The 22,655-nt window shown below is 40.1% G+C and overlaps 1 protein-coding gene across 2 annotated transcripts in view; it reads left to right on the plus strand.

Moving 5' to 3' along the window:
• slc8a2a (solute carrier family 8 member 2a) overlaps positions 1-22,655 on the plus strand; it is a 41,836-nt gene that overhangs the window by 2,165 nt on the left and 17,016 nt on the right. For both annotated transcript variants that reach the window (XM_085174227.1, XM_085174228.1), the window contains exons 2-5: positions 14,529-14,939; positions 16,568-16,705; positions 16,878-17,105; positions 20,001-20,279. In XM_085174227.1, coding sequence (XP_085030353.1) covers positions 14,598-14,939; positions 16,568-16,705; positions 16,878-17,105; positions 20,001-20,279 — 987 coding nt within the window. In that variant the 5' untranslated portion in view covers positions 14,529-14,597. The remainder of the gene's footprint in view (positions 1-14,528; positions 14,940-16,567; positions 16,706-16,877; positions 17,106-20,000; positions 20,280-22,655) is intronic.

The following is a 22,655-nucleotide window of genomic DNA, read 5'->3' on the forward strand; positions in this document are numbered from 1 at the left end:
TGCTGGTTCATTATATTTGCTTAGAGAGATTATATCAGTTATATCACTTTTCAGATGAGGATCCAAAAAAGCACTATGATTATTCATTTTCTCTTTGTAGCTTTTTGTTTTTTGGCATACACTTATCTCTTCTGTTGTAATATCTATAGAGCTTAAATCCACTCCAATCAACTAGGAATGCAAAAAAGTTTGAAAATTAAATTAAATATTATGATGCAATGTCACATTTAAAGAGTCTTTGTAATGAGGAATTCAATATTAGGGATGATTATTTATTTGAGGCATGCTGACATATAGATATTGAATAGCAGTACCACGACATATATCAGTGCTAGTGGCTAATGTCAATTTGTTGTTGCTTTGTCTTTCTGTCTGAACATTCAAAAATAGTGTGACGATGAGCCGAGTGACCCTGTTATGAGAACAGACAACCAAAAATATCCTCATCAGCATCAACTATTGTCGAAATCTTTATTTTATATTAGCCTCACAGTTAGAGCGTTGACGACTCTGTAACTTTACATGGCCTGCCACTTTGTGACAGAGTTGCTATGGTAAGAGTTGATTACGAATGCATATGAAGTAAGACATTTATTTAACAGACCTGTTGCAACTGTGGCACCCTGCTACAGTGCCATGTTCAAATTCAGTGAACTCTATAGACCTGTTCATTCACAAGTGTTTATTCAAGCAGATTGCACAATTAGGTGCTTGAGTCCATACACATGTGCGATGAGACACACCTGGATTAAAAGTGGTATGGTCTCATGCTTTTTCATTCTTTGTCAGTTCTATATTTTTTAAACAATTGTTTTAGTTACAGCCCAGTTTTCATGTTGTTTGCAGACAGATCGTTGCTGTCTTGCTTATGTGTGATATCTAAGCACAGGGAAGACAATATGTGTTGGGTGTTCAGGAGGTAAATCTAAGTAGTCTACCACTAAAGCTCACTGACACTTATCCTGAAATGCAAGCTCCTTCCCACAGACTCACACGTATGTGAGCGCTCAAGTAAACCAATGCGGCAGCATTAGGTGCAGTCACCCATATGTGCACCACGAGAGTGCCAAGGGACAACGGGCTATACTACACCTTACATTTCTCTCATATTTCACATGCGATTCCCCTGCATGTTAATCTCCAGGATTAAGGAAAACCAGGGTCAGGGTCTTATGGATGATACTTCTTTTTGAATTAGATTGGCTTACCTTGTTTGGATATCAGTTGTTGAATAGTGCAACAGTATTAATGAGCCCAGAAAACCTCGGTCTCATAAATCACAAGTGAACAATTTCTGTTTATTTTGAACTTGTTAAGCTTGCTGTGATGTTTAGTATTTATCAGTTTCTCTGTGAGTTCGTGTGATTGATGGGAAAAGGAGAGTCGGTGCGTATCAGGGTCTGTTTTGTTTTCATTGACTCGCTGGTCTATTGTGTTTGCCAGCCTGCTGGCTGCCTCTGCACATTTTGTTGATCTGAACTAGGTTGTTTTCCTGAATTAACATGTTCACAGTGAAGGATAAAAGTCACCTTTCAAACACAAAAATAAGTTCGTAGCTTGCTGTGTTTCCATTCCCATAATCTATGTTAGACTTCGGGCGACTGTGTGATGTCACCCAGTTAATGAACAGTACAAGTAACGTATTCACTTACACTGGGTAATAAGTAGAGATTCTCTCTTGAATGAGTTACAGCAAAGGGAGGAAAAGGAGTAGAGATGGCTTACAGGGGTAAGGTGCTGACCGTCTGTGTCTGAGCTATTATTTTGCACAGCCATCAGTATGTGTTTGTATATTCAGTCCACTGTTTATGTTTATGACAGTTTCCTGAATATTGCATAACAGGTGTCCCTGTCTGGGTTCATACTGAAGTTGAGAGTGCTGTTCCTTCTAAGGTGACAGAGCCGCCAGTGGCTGAGCAGGCTGTCTCAGGTAATGGAAACCTCAGGAGCCGCTGTCTGCTGGCTGTCAGCCGCTTGTCTCCCGACCTCCTTTCTGTCCGCCCTCACCTCCGGCCCCATGCTGACTTTCTCTGTCCACCTGCCTTATCTTTTTACAGTGAGGTGCACGTGGAAGTCCCAGGAAAAGCAGCTGTGTACGTTTCTTTTTTTTCTTTTTTTTAAACACAGGCACAATGAGTCTAGAGCGAGAAACAAGAGACGGAAATGGTTTAGAGATGTCGAATGAATTGTTTATCTCAGAGTCAAACTGATTAGAGAGGAAGAGAGACGTTAAACTCTAACCCTTCTTTAGTCTGACAGTATGCAACTCAAGCTGCTCTGGATGTGTACACACACATATATGTATATGTATATACATATATATATGTGTACACACACATATATATATGTATATACATATATATGTGTGTATGTGTGTGTATATATATACATATATATATATTAGGGGTGCAACGATACACAAAATTCACGGTTCGGTTTTGTTCGATACTTTGGTGTCACGGATCGATATTTTTTCGATACAAAAAAATGTTCATGCCTTTTTAATTTGTCATTTATTAAAATTATAAATATATATTTTAACTCAAAAGTACAGTTTTTAAATTTAATGTTGCTGAAACAAACAACAAAATAATAATAAATAAATAAATCTATCTGATTGAGGAATCACTCATCTTTGGAAAAGAGAGTTTATTACAGAGAAATGTCTCTTTCCAAAATAAAAGCTATACTATACGCTTCTTCTGGGCTATATTCTCAGCAGCATATTAAACATATCAGGTCCCCATAAGGAGAATCATGTGCTAACGGCTGTCTAAATGACTCGGGTAAAGTTTGTAGCATGCGTGCTTGTTGTTTTTGTCTGCTTCCACTTGTCTTTGCACTAGGATGATGTCGGAGTAAATGTGCAGTCATATTCATTGTGTTCCCACTAGTGCTGTCAGCGTTAATCTCGTTAAAATGACATTAATGCCATAACGCAGCAAATCTCCGTTAAGGAGTTACCGCGGATCGCCCCGTGTGTGGGGCTGGACAGTGTCAACACGTTAACAAGCTAACTGCGCTAACGCACTAGTTCCCACCAATTGAGCATTGCGTGGCACATCCGACATACTGTTTTACTTTTGTCCATGACGCGCTTACCTTCAGGGTCATACATCACATGAAAACCAAAATTGTTCCAAACGCCAGATCTGAATGAGGGTGGGGGAGGTTCAATTTCCCTCGTTGCAACTAGCTTAGCTTCTGTGTTACCAGCTTGTGCTGTGCTCAGTGGATCTGCACTGTCGAGCGCAGATCCACTGAGCGCTCAACACAGACAGCATCGTCAGAAGGAAAATTGATAAAATAAATTAAAAATTTTGTATTGTTCGATACATATGCGTACCGAACCGAAAGCACTGTATCGAACGGTTCAATACCGATACGAGTATTGTTGCACCCCTAATATGTATATATTCTTGTTTTTTTTTGTCAGTTGGAATTGTGGCACGGTGTTTACACAGGGATTAGAATTAATAAAGATAGTGTAGCAGATCAGTTAATTTTAATTTGTCATAATAATACTGTCGGGGTACTAAAATTCCAAACTTTATTTGCAATCATCATGTTGAAGTAATATAGGACATTCAGTAATGTCTGTGAACTGTTTTTTTCTGCAGCTGAATAATAATAAATATAATGTGCAAGTGTAAAAGAACAAAAAAAATTTTGTGCTTTTTTTAATGAAGGATGAAATTTATACACACTGATTAAAAATACACATATTCTCATTTAAGTTATTCATTCAGCTGCAGGATTAAAGCTCAAAATGTCTTTCAGTTTGTCAAGACCACTTAATTTCGTCTGACTGCAGAAGATTGCTTCTTCTTGCCGACGCAAGGCTTTTGTGACAGCATTTGTTGGACCGAGCAACACACAGTAAAAGTGGGCATCCCAAAGAGCTCAGTGCAGATCTGAGACGATGACAGATTGACACAAACAGTACAAGTTATTAGAAAGTGTAGCCACATTGCCACGGTCTGAAAAAGATCCAAACTGTCGTCCTCAGCAGAGATTAAATTGGCCCAAACTGCGAAGAACCACCAAAGCCCGAGTCAGTGTCACTGTGTTGTGTAAGAACCAAGCTCCAACTCCAAAGCTAACACGTTAAAGCTTAACTAAAGTTGGAGATTGTGCAGGGGAAGCAACACAACTTCATATAACATTATGCATTAACAGATTTAATTGATCTCTGCTAGGGCTGGGCGATATGACCCAAAATTCATATCTCGATATTTTTTAGCTGGGTGGCGATATAAGATATATATCTCGATATTTTTTTAAAGCCATAAGTTAAGAACAAAAAGAGAGTTCTTAGTCACACTGTGTCCCAGATGTCACACAGGCATTTTTATTTACAGACAGCATAGATTTACATGAAGAAATTACTCAAAAATAAATTATCAGCATTTATTAAATAATAATGCTCCATAAATAAAAGAAAACAATGTTGTTTTTGTGCATAACAAAAAGCTCATAATTGTGCAGTCAAAATGTAAACTAACAGACGCTGAGCATAATAACAAAGACAGATTTCACAACTGCTCTGTTCCCAACTTCTACTGCGTGACTGACAGCCTTGAGTTTGAAATCCTCTTTATAACCATGTCTCTTAACAGGTGCCATTTATGGCCCTTATACACACACAATACGGTAATATTACGTTGAAGCACGGTACGTATCACTCCGCGAGGCTCCAGACTACGGTAGCCGTAATGCTCCGACAATCTATCAAGCGCTGCATCTCCGTAGCTTACCAAAGTCGTACTAAAACATTTTTTGACAGATTGCTGAGCGCCGTGTACCACCTAAAATCGGTTCGCGGTCAGTAAGCACAACCAGAATTCATACATAAGGCGCGCTGTCAACTTTTGAGAAAATGAAGGGATTTTAGGCGGTGCAGCCCCTGTGGGCTGTCGTTAGCATGGTTAGCTCGTTAGCGCGGTTAGCTTAGGCCGTGCAGCCCCTGTGGGCTGCATGGTTAGCTCGTTAGCGCGGTTAGCTCGCTAACACGTCGACGCCGTCCAGCCCCACAACTCGCTAACGGAGATTTGCCGTGTCCATCTTGTAGCTACCTGCAGGTGAAGCTATGGGGGAGGAGGGGGAGTTGTGTTCAGTGAAGGAGAGGCGAGGCCTAGTAACGTTGCGTAGAGACAAAAGTGGACGAAAGAGAGGCAAACTTGTGGCTCCACAAGTATAATTATAACGTAACATAGACTATATCGATATAAAGGACATTGTCACATCTTATATCTCGTATGAAAATATATCGATATTTTTTAAAAACTCGATATATCGCCCAGCCCTAATCTCTGCTATTTCTAAGTCAGATATAGTTAAAGCACTTGTTCAGAATGCACCTTGTCCCAAATAGACAGTTTACAAGGTATGCTACATGTATAATTTTCATGATCTTGATTTCAGACAACTCAAAACTAAACTTGTGCATCATCAAAGGCAGAGCTGGTTTTGATATCGGTTCATTTTGTGCTTGAAAGTTGTCTCAAAAATTCACAAAACACAGTTTTAACCCAGTTTGTGTATCTGGCTTTCACTGTTTTCTTTCTATCATAAAAATGTCCTCAGTTCCAGTTCTGAAGTAGCACATACCACACACACACACACACACCATGGCAATTTCAAGTCTGTGTTAGAAGAAGCAAAATTATTTGACTAATAATAAATTAGAGTTACAGAGTTGAGTACATTTTAATTTGTGTTAAAGCCGCCAGTAGACGTACATCTTTACTGACTTATCTTTCAGAAAATGCCCACAGCCCAAAATATTCTAGTGGTTCCATAAAATTTCTGTGAATGAATGCAAACCATCTCACAGGCACTGATATATACAAAAAGATCATTAGCTCATCAAGTTACCAGTTGTAAGTTTCTTGTGTTTACAAGAAACTTTTACCCTACAAAATATCTGAGTCTGGCTGGCAGTTAGTGTAGCCTGGTATATAACTGAATAACAACCATGTAGTAATGATGTGTGTCAAATGTCCATTATATAACTGAACTGAAGTATTAGGGGTTTTTTTTATGTTTAAGTATGTAGACATTTTTAAAAAGATGTTTTTACAATATCAATATACTTTGTGGGCAGTTCAGATGCCCAATCAAGCACAGAGACCCTGTAAAACTGTAGAGCTGATTTCTTAAATCAGTCAGCGATCTCATTCTGAAGTACAATAAAAAGTTACCTGATGTCAGTCTGGAACGTTATGTGGCCGTCTTCTTCGGCTGCTCTCATTAGGGGTCGGCACAGCGGATCATCTGCCTCCACCTCACCCTATCCCACCCTATGGTGACATTTCAGTGACTAAATTTACAGGGTTTAGTGAATGGGATGAAATAGAATCAGTTCCAAAATGACATTGAATGAGAAATTATTTGGACGTTATGCAGTCAGTTGTAATACAGTATGGGACTGTACACGAACGGGTTAGACATGCAGTTGAGTCGTGGTTGAAAGTAGATCTCCACACTTGAGGAACTGAACAGCATGGCAGTGTGCCCGCCGTGTTGTAAACTAAACCTTGTGCTCAGCCGAGCTTGTGCTGCTGCCGTCCAGATTGATGATAATTTTGACCCGGTGGACTTCTGGGGAACAAAGACAGTAAAGCAGTTGGGTTATCTTTCTCCTGCTGCGTGCACATGGACTTCTCAGAAAACATTTGATTCCTCAGCGGTACTGATTGAGCTGGTGTACTTAATTTATACATGCATAATTAGAGCAAACGTGGCAGATTTTTGTAAGACACACCTGATGGTATAGACTGAACTGAAGTTTAAGTTTGTCTACGTTACTCTCGTAGGCTTTCTGAAAGTTTTTATTTGGTTGTGTTCTCACTCATTTCCAGTCCTTTCGTGCAACGTTCCAAGTGGACAATAAAAGAAGAAACTGCCTTAAAAACATCTGCAGCAGATGATTAATATTTGAAAGGCATGAGACACAAGAATACATCTCATCTTAAGTTGAGCTTTAGAAATGTTCTCAGTGAATAGGTGGCTGTCAAAAAGGCAAACAGATTTTTTAATAACAGTAAGTAGAACTTTTTGTCTAGTTTATTCTGATATGCTCACCTTTCTGCTACATTCTGCTTGTTCAGTCTGTTAAACTTGATGTGTTAAACTTATTTTCTTAAGTCCTTTACTTAGTGACTATAATAACTAAATGTGTTTGTGACACGTTTTAAACTGGCTTAAACATTTGCTGAGGGCTCTTTGGAAAATCTGATGCAGTGGAAACAAGTAGATGATTCTTTAACAAACCCCCGCCTGCTTTCCGCTGCCTCTGCCACGGTCTTTTTTAAATTTGGGATAAGATTCAAAAATGAATTGCGTAATAAAGTAAAAGGAGGGGTTTCTCTTTGATTAAATATAAAAAATGGCCTTCCAAACTGACAGATTCTAGTCAACACCTGACACAACACATGCATGTTAACACAGTCCAGCACTGACTGGTAAAAAATGAGATGTTTACAGTGAAATCTCCACAATATAACTGAATGCCATGTTAGTGGTTTGGCTCAGCATATCTGTGTGATTATTATTATTATTATTATTATTATTATTATTATTATTATTAGATATCTTACACTCTGGTTCATCAGCAGGCTCATAACAAAACCCCAAAGCCCTGTGTTACTCATTAAAGCAATGGTTCCCTTTGGGGGATCTTGGGAATCATATTTAATGTCTCACTGGTACTTGAGGCAAATAATAAAACTCCAAGGTCTCTTAACACCGGTCTTGTTTTGGTCTGAATATCTACTTATCTAGAGGTGGGAATCACCATACATCCCACGATACGATATTATTGCAATTTTTTTAAAAATATTTTGCAATATTCAGATTCTGTACATAAAGGTAAACTTTATCAATATTCATTTGATCTAGTATCAAAGTCTCACACTCAGTCTTTCTCTCATTTCAGTTTTATTGTTGACAAACTGAACGGTTTGTATTACAGTCTAGTCCAACTTAACTGAATCAACCATCTGGTACAATTATAGCTATTCTGAACTATGCAGTTTATGAAAACTATGCAGCCCCTTCAGCAACTGAAGAATTTGAAAGTAAATTAAAACAAAATATAATTTTACATTAAATAAAAAAGTTTTAAACTTAATTAAAATAAAACATGTCTTAAATTAAAATAAGTAAACTGTCATGTTTATTGCTGCCAAAAACAAGTTAAACACATTTGGACAGTGAAGGAATGTCAGGATTCTTGCTCAGAAAAAGGATCAACATGCTCTGAAGTCAGAGCACAAAAACCTTTTTTGTAACAAAATATCGATTTCTGCTGTCCCTGTATCGATACATTATTAGCAAACAAAATATCACCATACTACACAGTATTGATTTTTTCCCCCACCCCTATACTTATCCCAGTTTATCCCAGATAAACTTTAAAAATATTAAAACTCCGGTGGTGTCACTGTTTGCTTTGAAAAATCAGATGGGAATCAGATATTAAGTATGTTCAAAAATCATTTGTAACCACAGAAAACCAAAATACATTTCACACTTAAATAGTGTGAATACGGGGCGATCGTGGTTCAAGATTTGGGAGTTCGCCTTGTAATCTGAAGGTTGCAGGTTCGAGCCCCGGTTTGGACAGTCTCGGTCGTTGTGTCCTTGGGCAAGACACTTCACCCGTTGCCTACTACTGGTGGTGGTCAGAGGGCCCGGTGGCACCAGTGTCCGGCAGCCTCGCCTCTGTCAGTGCGCCCCAGAGTGGCTGTGGCTACAATGTAGCTTGCCATCACCAGTGTGTGGATGACTGGATGTGTAAAGCGCTTTGGGGTCCTTAGGGACTAGTAAAGCGCTATACAAATACAGGCCATTTACCATTTTACAAATAATTAATAATAATAATAATAATAATAATAATAATAATTTCAGGTAAATTTTGCCTATTAACATTGAGAGTTATTATGATATTTTCTTGAACGGCAGGTGAGTGCGTCTGTGATTCACTGTAGATGTTGTTAGAATGCAGAGGAAATGCTTTACAGACGAGTGTAAGCTTGTGCTCTGTGTGCAATCGCAGGCCATGATTGGCTGGCTGTGAAACTGATACACGGTGTGTTATTGGTTTACCTGTGCATAGAGCTTACATCCTGGAAAATTGATCTGTGTCAATCTGCATATAGGTTAATGCTTGAGCTGTTGGGGCAACACAGTTTCTTCCTGCAGTGATGGATCGCTGATTAGAAGGTCTGTGTGTGCGTTTCAGGTCTCTGTTTTGGAGAATATGTCAAACGGGACCAAGACAGGAAGTGTCTTTGGTTTTCTTTTTAGTTTAGATAAGAGTGCTTAGTATTTGATATGTATGTGTTATTTCTGTGATCACTGTAATCAGAGTACTTAACTTGACTGTAATAGATAATCCATTGGTGAATAAGTAACACGCCCATCTGCCTCATTGTCTCTGAGTCTGACTGGTTTAGAGTCACAGCAGAAAGCCATGTCATCCACTTGGTTGTTGGCGCTAACACAGAATAGCCAGTGGTCGGGAAGACTTTGGACACCTCTGAAATTACTCCTGTAAGTCCGATTGCATTTTTTTTTCGTATTATTGATGCTTTAATTATTCATCTTTAACTCACCTGTATGCCCGACTGCTCCACATGTCAGAAAGAGCATCCCTTTATCTGACAATACCCCACGGCCAGGATACAGGTGGGAAATATTAAACTGTTAAAGGTGCTAACTCTTTTTTCTGCTGGCTCTCCTATCAGTGTAAGATAACCCCAGGCAATCACTTATCGGTGGTGCTGACAGATAGTGGCCGTGTCGGAGGCCGTAAGGGGAGAGGAGCTGTCATCCAGCTCACTGTTCCTGTGCGTGAAGAGGACAGAGAGACCACAGAGTTGTCAACACCCTGGGACCCCTGTACTCCAGGCATTAGAGAGGCTTGTAAGAAGAGAGTGCCACATTTTTTTGCACTGGATAGTTGTTCACTATCCTTGTTTTTTTTTATAATCCTTAAAAGACAATAAAGTTCCCAGTGAACATCAGTCCTCCAGAAAAATCAGAGAGTTGACCTGAATCAGTGCCACTGCGGAGCTGCACAGCTCGAAGGGAGGAGCAGTAGTCTGCCAATTTATCTGCCTATTTAAACAGTCTCTGAAGTGGAAAGACTATGAAGCACGCACTTAATGTCTGACTCATAAATCCACCCGGCTCTTCATATGAATGATCCTTAAAGAGTAGGTGATTGAAAGGAAGAGATATCCTTCTATATTTAGGTGAATGCATTGATCAATAATGCACCAGCTTCTTGATTAGCTAGCACTCATTATCCACTGAGGCTTTGTTGCATGCTACCAATCATCAAAATTCACCGTTTACTATTCTGAACAAATCTGAGTTTATGTTTTAAGCATGTCAATGTTAAAAAGGTCATATAAAATATGAAGTCTTTGGTTCTCACTTTTACATTTAGTGGACTTCTTAAAGGGGCTGGCATTCAGATTTTTTTTAAAAATAATTTTTATGTGACAGTAAAATAAATATGAGTGTTTTTAGTGTTATTGTCGTCATGCTCAAACTTGCGCCAAACAGTTTTGTTCTTTGTTCTATTGTCCAAATATGATTATTGGGGAGGTTATTTTTGGTGAGCTTGTTTCCCCCACAACAACCACTGGCGTAAGGTAGCCCTCTGTCTGAGGTCGAGGTAACCGTAGCAGGCCTTGGAAAGTGAAATGCGATGCTGCAGGCCCTCAGGGCTGTGTTTTTGAATCACAACTGCATAATGAGCTGGCAGAGCTCCGGCTGCATCAAAGATGCAGCACCCCAGTATCTGTTTCAAGTCACAGTGCACAATAGTGCAGTGTCACCTGTGCAAGAGCAGTGGAGGCGTTGGGCTCAAGAGGAGCACTGAAAAAAGGCTGAAATCTTTCTCCCACCCTGCTATGACACCCTCAGACTCACTGCTTACACTAAATCTCCCTGTTACACTTTGTCTGTGTGGTGCTTGATATTGTTAATCTTCCTTTCAATCAAAAACACGTGTTGGAAATGGACAAAATACATGTTTTCAACTTGAGAACTCTAGAACAGCAATCTCCAATCCCCGGGCCATGGACCGCTACGTCCCGGAGCTAGCGATATCTCCGGTCGGGCGACCAAACTCTATCTCAGCCCCGCCTGTCGGGCTATATGATAACATGACGGGTGGGGCTGAGATAGAGTTTGGTCGCCCAACTGGAGATATCGCTAGCTCCGGGACGTCGGGCTAGCGATTTTGCGAGCCCTGCGGTCCGTGAGTCGTTTGGTACCGGGCCGCGAGAGTTGAGGCTCGGGTGTGAAGTTCATGGTTTTCAGGGGTTTTATCATTAACTGTTTCCCTGGGTCTTTTCACGTGTTGTAGTTGTGCGTCTTATTTTGAAATAAATGTTTACGCGTTACCATAGTGACCAGAGAGCATTAAGGGGCAGAGAGGAGGATGTTACTCTCAATGTTGTTGGCGCATTTCAGGAGTACGCTGCTAATAAAGTTACACAATTACACAGTGAATTTGCGTTTATTATTATACTTACAAAATACCACAGTTTTCGTCTCGGTCGTATCATTTTGTTTTGTTGTATTTATCCGCGACACCTTAAAGGCCGGTCCATGAAAATATTGTCTGACATTAAACTGGTCCGTGTTGCAAAAAAGGTTGGGGACTGCTGCTCTAGAATACTTGACTGCAACATCATGACTCACTGATTAATCAATAAGTGAAGGTAGCACATCCTAACATCCACAGTTAGTGACATTTTTGCCTGTGTTCCTCTTTCTGGTTTAAATCAGTGAAGTTACTGAAATCCAGCAGTCTGTCATTACTGGCTGCATAGAAATACATGGAAGGTAAGTGAAGAGCACGTCTAATTCAGCGGTCCCCAACCCCCGGGCCTCGGACCGGTACCAGTCCGTGAGTCGTTTGGTGCCGGGCTGCGAGAGTTGAGGCTCAGGTGTGAAATGTAAAGTTTTCAGGGTTTTTATCGGTTTTCAGCGTTATTTTGTTATCGTTTTTATCGTTTACTCAGTTTTCCTGGGTCTTTTCACGTGTGTTATGAATAAATCTTCTTTTTTTCGGTACCGGTACTAGTTTTATTTTGTTGTATTTATCCGCAACACCTTAAAGGCCGGTCCATGAAAACATCGTCGGGCATAAACCGGTCCGTGGCGCAAAAAAGGTTGGGGACTGCTGATCTAATTGGTGGGATTATTGGAAAACAAACAAGCCCGGTATATGTTGTTGTCAAAAATTCAGTTTATCGTAAATGTGAATGCAGTTTAAGCATTACCTAGTGGATTAAGTGGAGAGCTAGAAATAGTTGGACTTGACCTCAACACAGAACTCAGGTTCTTGACCTTGTTTCCTGAAAAGGAGCTGGACTCTGGTCCACTCTGAAGTTGTATGTTGGGGTTTTCCTTGGTGGACTAAAGGGTTTCTTCCCTTCACCTTCAGCTTGGGGATGACATGTTAACTCTTCTTTGCATGACGCTGCAGAGGACACAGCTTTACGGGACTCCTTTCTTTGGTGGATTCTTGCCAGAGATTTCTTCCTGTTAAAAGCAAGTTCATTAGAACTGTGGTATTATCTCTCGGGCACTAAGGTGAAGAGAGGAGTGGAGTCTTAATGAGTTTGTGGGACTCCCCGAAGCAGCTGATGGGAACCATTAGGCCAAGTGGAGTGTGGCTCAGGCAGTGGCTGAAGTAAAAACTCAAGTCTGAGAGGAATTTGGTGAGGTTGTGGATCAAGACTTTAGGTGAACATGATTACGGCAATGAGGCAACTCAGTAAGGGTTAACAGCACTCCCTCCTTAAGTGCTTATCAGCAATGATAAGCATTGTTTAGCCAAATCCAATGTTCCATCAGTGCCTAGTATTGTTGTGGTTTGATGTTTTGGAAGTCAGCATGGGGGAGTTGGTGAATTCACTAAAGTGCTGTTTCAGGATGGCAGGAATCATCAGGAGTCTGGATGTGTTCAATTAAAATGTCCTTATCTAGGCTGATGGTGAAGACTAACATCTCTGACTGCTGTTCTGTTGGTTTTATGTTTCACGATATACTGTTCTGTCATTTCTACTAATAAATGAATGGATCATTGCTGTGAACCCAGACAACTGGTGGCTCCTTAATCTCATGACCAGGGTTACCTGAATACAAATCCTCCCCACTTTTGGTGTCTGAACCACATTACACGTCCCTAATTCTAACTAGATGTTAACTAAAATATGGATATGCTTTAAACTAATGTTATGAAAGTCCAATTCTCAATCTCAATGTTGGACAAAACATCAGTGCTGAAAACTAGCCAGTTTCATTACCGATCAATTACAAATTATTTAGAGGATAGCAAGGAAACTGTTGCTAGTAGGTCAACATCGACCATATGACCTGCTATAAAGTGCTGGATTCAGATGGATAATCTTAGAAAAAGAGTTGGATACACACACATATCTTCAATTTTTATCCATGTAGTAAACGTCTATATTCAAAGAGCCTCTCCGCCATTATTCTGACATCTATACCTTTTACAGAATACTTCAGTATTTTATGGAGAATAGCAAATATTGCCCAAATCTATTCTAGTATGGTTATAAGTGAAAAGGTCGTATATGTCCTGTTGGAAATTTGCCTTAAAATGACTGTGATGTAGTATTCACACAGAGATGCTGATGCTGTGCTGAACACTGACTGAACTCTAAACTAGTCCTTAGTTAGTCTTGCCACCAGGTCTCAGTGACTGGTGCTAGAGGTCATTTTGATATGTTGTTACACTGATTCAGTCAGATCAGTTTACAATTAACTGCTTATAACTTTGTGATTGCTGCTATGCTTAAAAAAACTAAATGAAATGGGGGAGCCTGCATTCTGACAGAGTGTGCTTTAAGACATCGCTGAAGCAGTATGAATGATGTTCATGTCATCATATCGTCATCTGCTGGATATTGCATAGGTTAAACATGCGGGAAGGGGAGGAGCTTTGACAGTTGATACTAAAACACGTCTAATATTTAAACTGCTCACAAAGATCATAATAATACCAGAAATGAAGCAGCGTGTCTAGAATTTTGTGTGAAGACTGCAGAACTGTTCTTACAGCCGCATCCATGTTTATATGTTGTTTTTATGGTAATCTGATGTAGAGCATATTTACAATGCACTTATTCGCATGGCATTGCTGTTATAGTTTACATTAGAATTGCTTTAAATGCTGATGTTCACATTGTTGGATAGTGCATCCAGACCAGGACACTCGAGGACTTGCTCCTGATGAATGTATTGTGTGTGTGTGTGTGTGAAAGCACTTAGGCATGTCTGTATGAAGGTGTGTTAGTGGGTGTACGAGGCTTGTTGTCATATAAAGCGCTTCGAGTGCTCGAGCAGAATAGAAAGGCAGGGTATAAGAACCAGCCTATCATGTACCATTTAAGACATGGTGAGATATGTAAACTATCGTATACGATAAAGATTTTCTCTTTCTCAAACAAATATGTGCTCCTCTGCTTCACTAGGAGTTTCTTTTGACCCAGCGGTTCCCCCAGTGAACCCCACCCCCAGGCCCTTCCGGACTCAGGGATACCATGGGACCCCCTCCGGTTTACCTTTCCAGCCTCCTCTTCCTCTCGTTCCTCCTCCTGTGCCACGCCGGGACCTCCTTCAAGCCCCAGGTTGTGGAGCGAGGATCTGGCCCTGAGCTGCCGCAATCCTCTGGTAACACCTCAGGCTCTGGAAAACGGACGTGTTCTGACACTGTGGTTTGTAAACCCGGCATCCTGCTGCCGGTGTGGCTACCACTCAACCCTCCACTGGGGGAGCAGGCAGGGAGGGCAATCATCTATTTCCTCTGTCTCATGTACATGTTCCTGGGTGTGTCCATCATTGCAGACCGCTTCATGGCATCTATAGAAGTCATTACCTCGCAGGTATTATTGAACTTAAAATTGGGAATTAAAAAATGCAACCATTTAATTTTTTACTATCAGGGTTTTGTGTTTGCTCGTAGTTGACTAGTGTTTTGGCTCCTTTTTACCCTCTCTACCATTACATCAGGAAAAGGCAAATTTTGTTTCCACTTTGAGCTTGGATTTCTTTTTAAATATCAAAGTAAAGTGCCAGTATATGTCGCCCTAGATGAATTAACAGATATGAGAATTAGGTAATAAAGAGAAACAGTTTTAAAATATTTACTATAAATTTTCAATTTAAAAAAATAATTTTATCACATTAACTCGTTGCCAAAACAAAAGTAGTTCTAGTATCAGGCCCACTGTGTTTGAAGCATCGACTGTAAGTATAAGATGGACAAAGCCACTGTCACCTCACCCATTGCTGCTGGATTCCACTTTTGAATCACAGTCTTAACTGCCGATGAGTAGTTTGTTTGTTTTTTTGGGAGCTAAAAATGGACGCTAAAGGTACTAATCCTGGGTAGCAAGCTGTAGACATGCTCATCAGTGCTAAATAACAGGCTAGGGGCAGGGATAGCTCAGTAGGTAGCGTGGTGGCCCCCTGATCGGAAGGTCGGGGGTTCAACTCCACTGAACGGCTACCCTGAGGTACCCCTGAGCAAGGTACTGTCCCTACACACAGCTCCCCGGGCGCTGCATTGGTAGCTGCCCACTGCTTCACTGGGTGAATGGGTTAAATGCAGAGGAGCAATTTCCCTATGGGGACATACACATTATTATTATTATACATAGTTTAAATTTCAGTCACCAAAACCAAAGCACAAATCTCTTGGCTGGTCTACAACTAGATAATTATTTTACAGATAATTCTATTAAATAAGTGGTGGCATACCTGTCAATCAAAGCAGCCAGACCCCTAAATTTATGCCTTACACAAATTAAATTACCACCCTCTTCCAAAAATGTTGGATCACCATGTAAATGTAAAAGCAGAATGCTTGATTTTGCAAGTCCTATAAATTCATATTTTGTTCACAGCAGAATACAGTAAACATAGGAAAAGTTGAACTCTTGTTGTTATATTTTTATATATTAAATTTTGCATGACATTTTACTGTTTCATGCAAAACCAGTAGAAACGTTTTAAACTTATTAGATGACCAAGCAACATGTCAGTAACATGATTGGGTGTAGAAAAAGTATTTTAGAGAAGCAGAGTTTAAATAAAGGTTTGCCAATCTGTTAAAAAATAGAATATTGTTCAACATAAAATTGTGAAGGCTTTGAATATCCATCATCTATAGTACCTAATATCATAAAAAGATTGATACATGTACACAAGGGATGGGGCCAAAAATCAGTACTGGATTCTTGTCTGTGGCAAAGCTTGTTTAAAATGGACCGTAGTAGACTCAAAACCTGTGATTAGAGTTTACATTTTACACAATGTAGCAGCATTTTGAAATTAGAGAAGCAGTCCTCAGTGCAGTTATTATGAAGAGTAAAACTGTCAGCAGTCAAATGAGCTGTTTTTTGTACCAGACTGTAAACAAGATTTCCAACCTGATGTGTTTGTGCATTTCAAATATGTCTTAACTGAAATTAAGCATTTTGGGTATTTTCCCAAACTTCTGTGACTGCAGGAGAAAGTGGTGACCGTCACCAAACCCAACGGTGAAACCACAGTCGCAACGGTACGGATCTGGAATGAGACTGTATCCAACCTCACGCTCATGGCACTGGGCTCCTCCGCACCTGAGATCCTGCTTTCTGTTATTGAGGTGCACAACTCGTTACATTTGCAGCAACATATGCGTAACATATACAACAAATGCCAGAGCTGTATGTGCACTCGGAGTCTGTTTTGAATTCTAGTTGTTACGTGGCTCTTATTCGGTTCTAGTTAGCTTAACAAATGAGCTTTGATTGACTCTTTTTTTCTCACTTTAACAGGTGTGTGGGCACAACTTCCATGCTGGGGAGCTCGGCCCGGGCACCATAGTGGGCAGCGCTGCCTTCAATATGTTTGTGATAATTGGTCTGTGTGTGTGGGTGGTCCCTGACGGAGAGTCTCGTAAGATCAAACACCTCCGAGTGTTTTTCATAACGGCTTTCTGGAGCATCTTTGCCTACATTTGGCTCTACCTCATACTGGCTGTCATCTCACCTGGGATTGTAGAGGTATGTTCTGATGGTTGCATACGTTTTAACTGAAAAACATATGTACTTCTGGCCACAGTGCTATTGTTGATTTTTGGAAACGCAGCCTCTGCATTAACCCTTTAAAACCTGTTGGAGCGGCACGCTCTGTTTTGCGTAACTATTTTTAAATCCCAGTAGCTCTGCAACCACGTGAGCTAGCGCAATAATTTTTTTTGCATATGAAACCGGAGGAGTTGTACTTACATCTTATGCCATCAGCTTGTCCTCGGTCACAGTTTCCTTCCACATATAGCTTTGCAAAAACTGCATAAAAAGCACTTGCAGCAACAAAAACATAATATTCCAGAAACACGCTTTGCCGATCCGATCAGCTGTTCATAACACTTCCTACGTTGGAATAGACGTCAGCGTGAACTATCACATGTCCACCATGACCTGCCCGAAACCGGAAGTGATGTCATTTTCGCGGAAATGTAGGTTTTTTTTACCATCAGGGCCTCATGAGCCTATACTGGTGTTTTTAAAAGTTATCTTTGACTTTATGACTTTCTCTGTCGTTTCTGGGATGCTTAGGACTCATATTGCACTGCTGAAAATAGTTTATTTTGATGCATATGCTGCTTTTTTGCAAATTTGCACTATAATATTTATTTTCGTTTTTCCTGCAGTGTATAAAAATTGGTGTATTTCAAAAATAAAACTATGAAGGCACTCAAAATAAATTTCCTGTGGTGGGAAACTATTTTGTGCAACTTTTTTGTATTTACAGTTTTGAGGGATAAGCCTCTTAAATTTCTCTAACTAGAAATATATGTTAAAAAACAAAAACGATTTTCAATTTTTTTGTAGTTTATTGCACTTTTTTGCAATTTATGTAATTACTATGTACTTAATGCAGACATATTATTAAAATCTGGGCTATAATGGTTGTATTGATGTATAGCAACTTGAAATGCTCCCAAAATGGCTCCACAGCATGTAAAAATATAATATAAGCTCTGGCGGACTTGGTTCTATGGTAGCTCTTAAAGGGTTAATACACTTTAAAAATTAATATTTCTTTAAAGTTTGTGGTTTTATGAGATTATTTTCTTTAAAAAATGTGTTGTACTCATAAATATACAATGACTAGTGTATTATTATTTCTTTCAACAAATTGAAAATGCCATGTTGGCCCTTCACGTGGAATACGCAGGACCAGATGAATATGGCTAGAGACTACCCGTACACCATAGGCCAGGCTTGGCCAACTCCAGGCCTCGAGGGCCGGTGTCCTGCAGGTTATAGAGCCTACCCTGGGTCAACACACCTGAATCAAATGATTAGTTCATTACCAGGCCTCTGGAGAACTTCAAGACATGTTGAGGAGGTAATTCAGCCATTTAAATCAGTGTTGGATCAAGGACACATCTAAAACCTGCAGGACACCGGCCCTCGAGGCCTGGGTTTGGACACCACTGCCATAGGCGGAGGAGAAGAGGACTCGTAGGGGTTTGCATTCTGTGGAGGCAAACTTGTAGTTTGTGCCGCCACTTGCGGACAGGATCATACCTATATTTTTTCATCTAAGAAGGGGTCCCCTTTATGAAAAAACATAAATGCGAGTGGAATCTCCTGAAATGAATTCAAGACTCCAACACATTTATTCCGGATATTATCACAGTTACCTTTTGTCAGCAGATTAGACATGCGACGCTTCTGACTCCATACAGCTGACAACGGTCCAGCTAAACAACAATAACAGCTGGTTATAAGCCAGATTTACCCCAGCTAATGATAGACTAGATTATTAGAAAAAGCACACGGGTTGGTTACATTCTCATATAATACAAGAGAATTCCCTAAGTGTCCAAGTCAGCAGCGGTAGATCCACTTCAAAGAAACTTTCACTAACACTGGCTAAAAGCAGCTAGCAGTGGCAAAAACAGCAGTACTTATGGACAGAAAAGTTGAGGATATCTTCAACAACTCACTGCAGTATCACTGTCGTCGGGCAGAAGTAAGCGTCATTGACTCATACGCTCACACTGGACTCTTTTCACACAGTTTTACAGCCTCCTCCAGAGGCGAGGTAAGGAGAGGTAAGAAAACAGGATTCAGTTGACTTCAATCTGCAGTCTGCTGACATCTAGTGGTGAGAATTCACACCCCGCAGCTTTAAATATTAATGCATTGTTACTTTTATTTGTATGACATTAGTGCCATTTGTTTTCAAATGTTTGTTCAAATTTACTTTCTGCTAAATTTACTTTCTTTCATCAGAAAGTAATAATCATACCAATTCTACCAAATGTGGCAATCCTAACAATCTTATGCTCTAAGCAGCAGATCTGAAAATATCTTTTTATAGCTTCCCTATGCCCATGTGCTTCGTAGGCATCAATTAGTTTGAAAGAACCTGAAATGTCAGTAAGAGGAAACTGTGGAAGACCTGAAAGATCAATAATACTCATAAAAACGACATCTCTGCACGGCAGAAGGGCAAAGCAAAGCATCACATGACTGAGCTGCAGACACAGAAGTGGTGGCTCACTGTTGCACTTTGCAGTGTTCGTGTATGGACGACAGATTAGCAAGAAAACAAATATTTAAATCAACACCTGAATTCTGCTGTGGAGAAGAAAGGTGGAAAATGTAAGTGGCAGGAATCTTCAAACAGATGCGGGGATCTTAAATACTGAATCTTACATGACATTCAAAATATTACGAGGTTTGGTAAATCCTCACTTGGTAACCCTTTGCACACCCACAGTCTGTATTTTTAGATTTAAGTTTTAAAAATTGCCGCAGATGTTGTGTTTCTAAATCTCACCCAAACATCTGATTAGCTAAAAGGTATACACATACCTTTTATTCCATTTTGAATATATCAAATGAGTAACTGATTATTTTTCATGTTGCCTGCATAATCAGGTGTGGGAGGCCATAGTGACGCTGCTGTATTTTCCGGTGTGTGTGATCTTGGCTTGGATCGCTGACCGCCGCCTGCTCTTCTACAAATACATGCACAAGCGTTACCGTGCTGACAAGAGGCACGGCATCGTGGTGGAAATGGAAGGGGACCTCGCTCCCAAAGGCGTTGACGTGATCGTGGACGGAAAGCTGTCAGACAGCAGCGCATGCCCTGGAAACTCCTCCACTGTTACGGTCTCTGTGCAGACAGGCAATGAACTAGACCAGGACAAAGATGAGGTAAGACTCAGGCAAACGTGTTATTGAGCCACTCAGACTGAAGGCTTTAAAAGAGCGTTTTTTTCTCCATTCATTTCAGGTTTAACATCTGTTTTGTTTTAGCTAATTAGAAGTTTAGAACAACAATTAGAACAACCCTCAGCATGCCCCCCTTCACTACATCCATGAATCTCCTCTGTGGTCTTCCTTTTTTCCTCCTGCCTGCAGGCTACATCTTCAAAATCCTTTGTCCAATATATCCTTCTTTGCCTCTTCGGCACCTGTCCAAACCATCTCGACCTTGCCTCTAACTTTGTCTTCTAACCACTTAGCCTGATCTGCCCCTCTGATATACAGCTATGACCAAAAATCTCGTCAATGACATGAATGTCATGATAAGTTTATTTTTCTAGTGATTTCTTTGACCTGTTCTTTATCCAGACTGGAATAATTATACAGCATACATCTCGAATGACTGAAAAACAAGCATTGGGTTGCAGAAGTTTGATTTTGTTTTACTTTAATCCACTCAGGGTCAAAACTTTGCTTGTATCCACACTAATGGTTAAATGTTCCTCAACAAGTTCCACCTCAACCAGGTACTTTTGGTATCCATCAGCAAGCAACTGCCGTAATTCTGACTGGATATTTGACCAGTTTCAAGCAAAGTCAACAAATTTTGATTAGGATTGAGGCCGGAATTTTGGGGAGGCCGTTCCAGTAACCTGATGTTACCTTTGCTTACTTTACCCATTACAAAACCAGTTTTGATGTGTGCTTGGAATCTTTATTCTATTCAAACACCCAACTGAGACCAGCTTTCAACTGTGTAGCTGAAGAATTTGGAGGTAGTCCTCAGTCTTCATTATTCCATCCACTGCATGCTTTGCTGCATGAACTGAATGTGATGCTGCCACAACAATACGATCTTCAGAAAGCCTTACCTTTACTCTTCCCAACATATGTCTTGTCATTGTGACCAAATATCTCGATCTTTGATTCATCTGACCATAAATTTTTACCCAGAAAGCATTTGGCTTGTCCATGTGGGCAGCTGCACATTTTAGTGAAGGAGCATGGACTTCTTTCTTGGTCTGCACCCTCTCAGTCTGTGGTGATGTCAAATTTGTCACACTGGTCTTCCAGTTCATAATATTCTAAACAAGTTCCTCTCATCTGACCGTGACAGTTTGGGTCTTCTTCTAGATCGTGGCAAAGTGGTCCCACATCTAAATAATCTGCAGTTATGTGCATTGTTTAAACTGGTTATCTTTGAGTACCAAAGCTCCTCCCCTTAACCATGTTGAAAATTGCTCCAAAGCCAGATCTGTGCCGAGAAACCAACTAATTTAAGTGAACGCTACAAATTCTTCCAAGAAGTGTGGCCAAAGCTATGCTAACAGCTCGTTGATGGCAAGCCCACTAAAATGTAACCAAATATTAGTGGGCGTGTATGCATGTATTTTCATGTTCATGCTCATGATGAATGCATGTAAAGTTCTTACTGCTACTGCACACATTTCCAATCAGTTCATTTTTGTTTAGAGCTCAGTGAGTTTATAAACAGTCATATTTAACCCTTTAAAACCGGTCAGAGCGGGCACGCTCTGTTTTGCGTAACTATTTTTAAATCCCGGTAGCTCTGCAACCACATAAGCTAGCGCAATAATTTTTTTTGCATATGAAACCGGAGGAGTTGTACTTACATCTTATGCCATCAGCTTGTCCTCGGTCACAGTTTCCTTCCACATATAGCTTTGCAAAAACTGCATAAAAAGCGCTTGCAGCAACAAAAACATAATATTCCAGAAACACGCTTTGCCGATCCGATCAGCTGTTCATAACACTTCCTACGTTGGAATAGACGTCAGCGCGAACTTTTGCATGTCCGCCATGACCTGCCCGTAACCGGAAGTGACGTCATTTTCGCGGAAATGTAGTTTTTTTTTTTTACCATATAGCCTCATGAGCCTATACTGGTGTTTTTAAAAGTTATCTTTGACTTTATGCCTTTCTGTGTCGTTTCTGGGATGCTTAGGACTCATATTGCACTGCTGGAAATAGTTTATTTTGATGCATATGCTGCTTTTTTGCAAATTTGCATTATAATATTTATTTTCGTTTTTCCTGCAGTATATAAAAATTGGTGTATTTCAAAAATAAAACTATGAAGACACTCAAAATAAATTTCCTGTGGTGGGAAACTATTTTGTGCAACTTTTTTGTATTTACAGTTTTGAGGGATAAGCCTCTTAAATTTCTCTAACTAGAAATATATGTTAAAAAAACAAAAACGATTTTCAATTTTTTTGTAGTTTATTGCACTTTTCTGCAATTTATGTAATTACTATGCACTTAATGCAGACATATTATTGAAATTTAGGCTGTAATGGTTGT

Source organism: Neolamprologus multifasciatus, chromosome 10 (assembly GCF_963576455.1).
Source record: "Neolamprologus multifasciatus chromosome 10, fNeoMul1.2, whole genome shotgun sequence".
Lineage (NCBI taxonomy): Eukaryota > Metazoa > Chordata > Actinopteri > Cichliformes > Cichlidae > Neolamprologus > Neolamprologus multifasciatus.